Genomic DNA, 2,937 nt, shown 5'->3' with positions numbered 1-2,937 from the left:
TGCATTGAACACCCTTTTTTCCCAAAAACTGGTGACTATAGTCACAAACCCCTCATAATCCCCTGCATTGGGAATGCTCTAAGCAGGTTGCAAGAAACCGTTTGTAGGTGATGACAGCGACACAAGTAGTTAAATTTTTTACACTCCAAGGATGTGCTCTTAGAGGTCGTGATGAAAGAAAATGTTCTAGTAACAGAGGGAATGCTATTAAAATGGTAAGCTTATTGGCTTCTTACAATGCGGATGTGGATGCGACTGTGTTAGGGAATGCTCCTAAGAATGCATCATATGTTTCTCCTCTTATTCAAAAACAGGTTCTTAGCATTCTTGCACACAAGACACAAAAATATATTCTTGAGGAGATTGGTGATGGGAAATTTTGTCTTCTTGTAGATAAAGCTCGAGATGAATAAAAAAGAGAGCATATGGCAATTGTTTTAAGATTTGTTGACAAAGATGATTTTATACAAGAATGTCTTTTTGACATAGTCCATGTCAAGGATACTGCATTAGCAACATTGAAAGATGAAATATGTAATGTTCTTTCTCGTCATGATCTTAATATGCATAATATTCGTGGTCAGGGGTACGATGGTGCTAGTAACATGAGAGGAGAATGGGCCAGGTTGCAAGCCTTGTTTTCAAAGGAGTGCCCTTTTGCATACTATGTCCATTGCTTTGCTCACATACTCCAGTTAGCATTGGTTGCAGTTGCCAAAGATGTTAAGGATGTTTGGCAATTTTTTTCTAACTTGACTCTCATAGTTGAGCTTCTTGCAAAAGAAGTGATCAATTGAGAGATGCTAAGGCTATAGAAATTTCGGAAAAACTTGCCATTATTGATGAGTTGGAGTTTGGTACAGAGAATGATGAGTTGGACTCGGAAGTTGGTACAAGGAAAAATCATATTAAAACATTGAAACGAGCTGGAGATACTCGATAGGGTTCTCATTTGGGATCCATTTCTAGTTTGATGAGTATGTATAGTGCAACACTTACAGTCCTTACATATATAATTGAGGATGGAGCCACTAGTAATGTTCGTGCAGAGGCAGATGGAGCTTATGATACTATGACGACTTTTGAGTTTGTGTTCGTCTTGCATTTTATAAGGGAAATCATGGAGATTACGGATGATCTTTGTCAAGCTTTCCAGCGCAAGTCTCAAGACATATTGAATGCAATGCATTTAGTGTCTACAACAAAAACACTTATTTAGAATTTGAGGGAAGATGGATAGGTTCCTTTACTAGAGAAAGTTAAGTTATTATGTGGAGATCATGACATAGATATTATTTATATGAGTAGTGTTTATACAAGAAGTCGAGGTCTCTCCCGTTCTCAGAAAGGCACTAGTAATGAGCATCACTTTCGGGTTCAAATTTTTATAGGTACGATCGATTCACAGTTGCAAGAATTAAACCACTGATTTCAAGAAGATGTGATCGAGTTACTTATTCTCAGCTCAGCTCTAAATCCTAGGGATGGTTTTAAATCATTCAAAGCTGATGAGATTTGCAAGCTTGCAAATAAATTTTATCCTATGGATTTTACTGAGCAAGAGAAGATACATTTGGGATTTCAATTGCAAAATTATAAGCTTGATGTTCATGTGCACCCTGAATTCCAAAAGTTGTCAATCGTTTATGAGTTGTGCCAAATGTTAGCAAAAGCGGAAAAATCAATAATTTATCCTCTTATCGATAGGTTGGTTCCTCTTATATTAACTTTGTCAGGTTCAACTGCTACCTCGGAACGTGCTAATTTATCCTCTTATCGACAGGTTGGTTTATCTTGTAATAACTTTGCCAGTTTCAACTACTACCTCGGAACGTGCTTTTTTAGCTATGAAGATTATCAAGACTAGATTGCATAATTGGATGGAAAATGATTTTCTTGCACATTCTATGATTGTGTACATTGAGAAAGGCATTGCTCTAAGTTTCGATATGGATTCTATTGTGGATGCTTTTGATAATATGGTGGAAGGGCGGCGAGTCCAACTTCAGATGCCAAACTTAAGTAGTATATCTTTGAGGGAAGAGGCATAAGATATAAGTTACTCTCTTTTGTAAGTTTGTGTGGATTGAAACGAAATACATACATAATTTTGGTGATCTTTAATGCTTAGACACTCTACAAAAAAAAATTGTGTATTGTTTTTGTTTATGTTTGTTTTTTTTTTTGGGGGGGGCATATAATCTCGCACCACCCGCCCTAGAATCCTGGTTCCGTCCCTGCTACAAGGCGTCCATCAACCAAAACGGTGGCAATGTAATCCACTCAGAATGAGGAGGGAGAGTTTGCCCATGTATGGCTAACATATGGGCTACTCTATTTGCTATTCTTGGTACCCATGCAATTTATACATATATGGTCAAAACAGAAAAATAGTTCCATTGCAACAAAGAGCATAATCTCTAACTTCCAGGAAATGTTTGCTCTCTTTTTGTTCAAAAAGTTGCATATGTTTCTTGCATCTACTACCACTTCAAGATTGGCAATCGTGAATTTTCTGCTCCATTCAAAGGCCCTGAGTAATCCTTAGCTTTCTGCCTCTTATGCTATATTCACATTTCCTCGATCTGTTCCTGCAGCCACAAAAAAAAACCTATTGAGTCTCGTAATACATATCCTAATCCACTGAATTTACCTTGTTCTTTAAAGCTGGAATCAATGTTTAACTTCATGTTATTTATTTTTGGTGGCATCCTGCATTTTGCTTCTGTTTAAGAGTGTTAACTTGATTTCCAAATTCAGTCTATTTGCTGAAGAAGCCTTGAATCTGACCAGATAAATGGTACCAGTTTGGAGCAGAGTTATTATGTAGAATGTTGCACCTTTCTAACCAAATGATCCAATATATGAACAAACAAAAGCTTGTCCATAGTTTGGTTTCAACCGGCCAGTTTGAAAGTGGTTTGTACCATAAATCAA

At 37.0% G+C, this 2,937-nt stretch overlaps 1 protein-coding gene across 1 annotated transcript; it reads left to right on the top strand.

Annotated features, from left to right (window-relative positions):
* Window positions 1-425: 425 nt before the first annotated feature.
* LOC147492254 (uncharacterized) lies at window positions 426-2,051 on the top strand. The gene is made up of 5 exons (XM_086567452.1): window positions 426-625; window positions 784-890; window positions 1,002-1,161; window positions 1,465-1,662; window positions 1,784-2,051. Exons 1-5 carry the CDS (start codon window positions 426-428, stop codon window positions 2,049-2,051), a joined length of 933 nt encoding a protein of 310 aa, XP_086423578.1.
* Window positions 2,052-2,937: the final 886 nt, after the last annotated feature.

The sequence above is a fragment of the Coptis chinensis genome, chromosome 6, assembly GCF_015680905.1.
Source record: "Coptis chinensis isolate HL-2020 chromosome 6, ASM1568090v1, whole genome shotgun sequence".
NCBI lineage: Eukaryota > Viridiplantae > Streptophyta > Magnoliopsida > Ranunculales > Ranunculaceae > Coptis > Coptis chinensis.
This window is presented reverse-complemented; position numbering and strand designations above follow the sequence as displayed.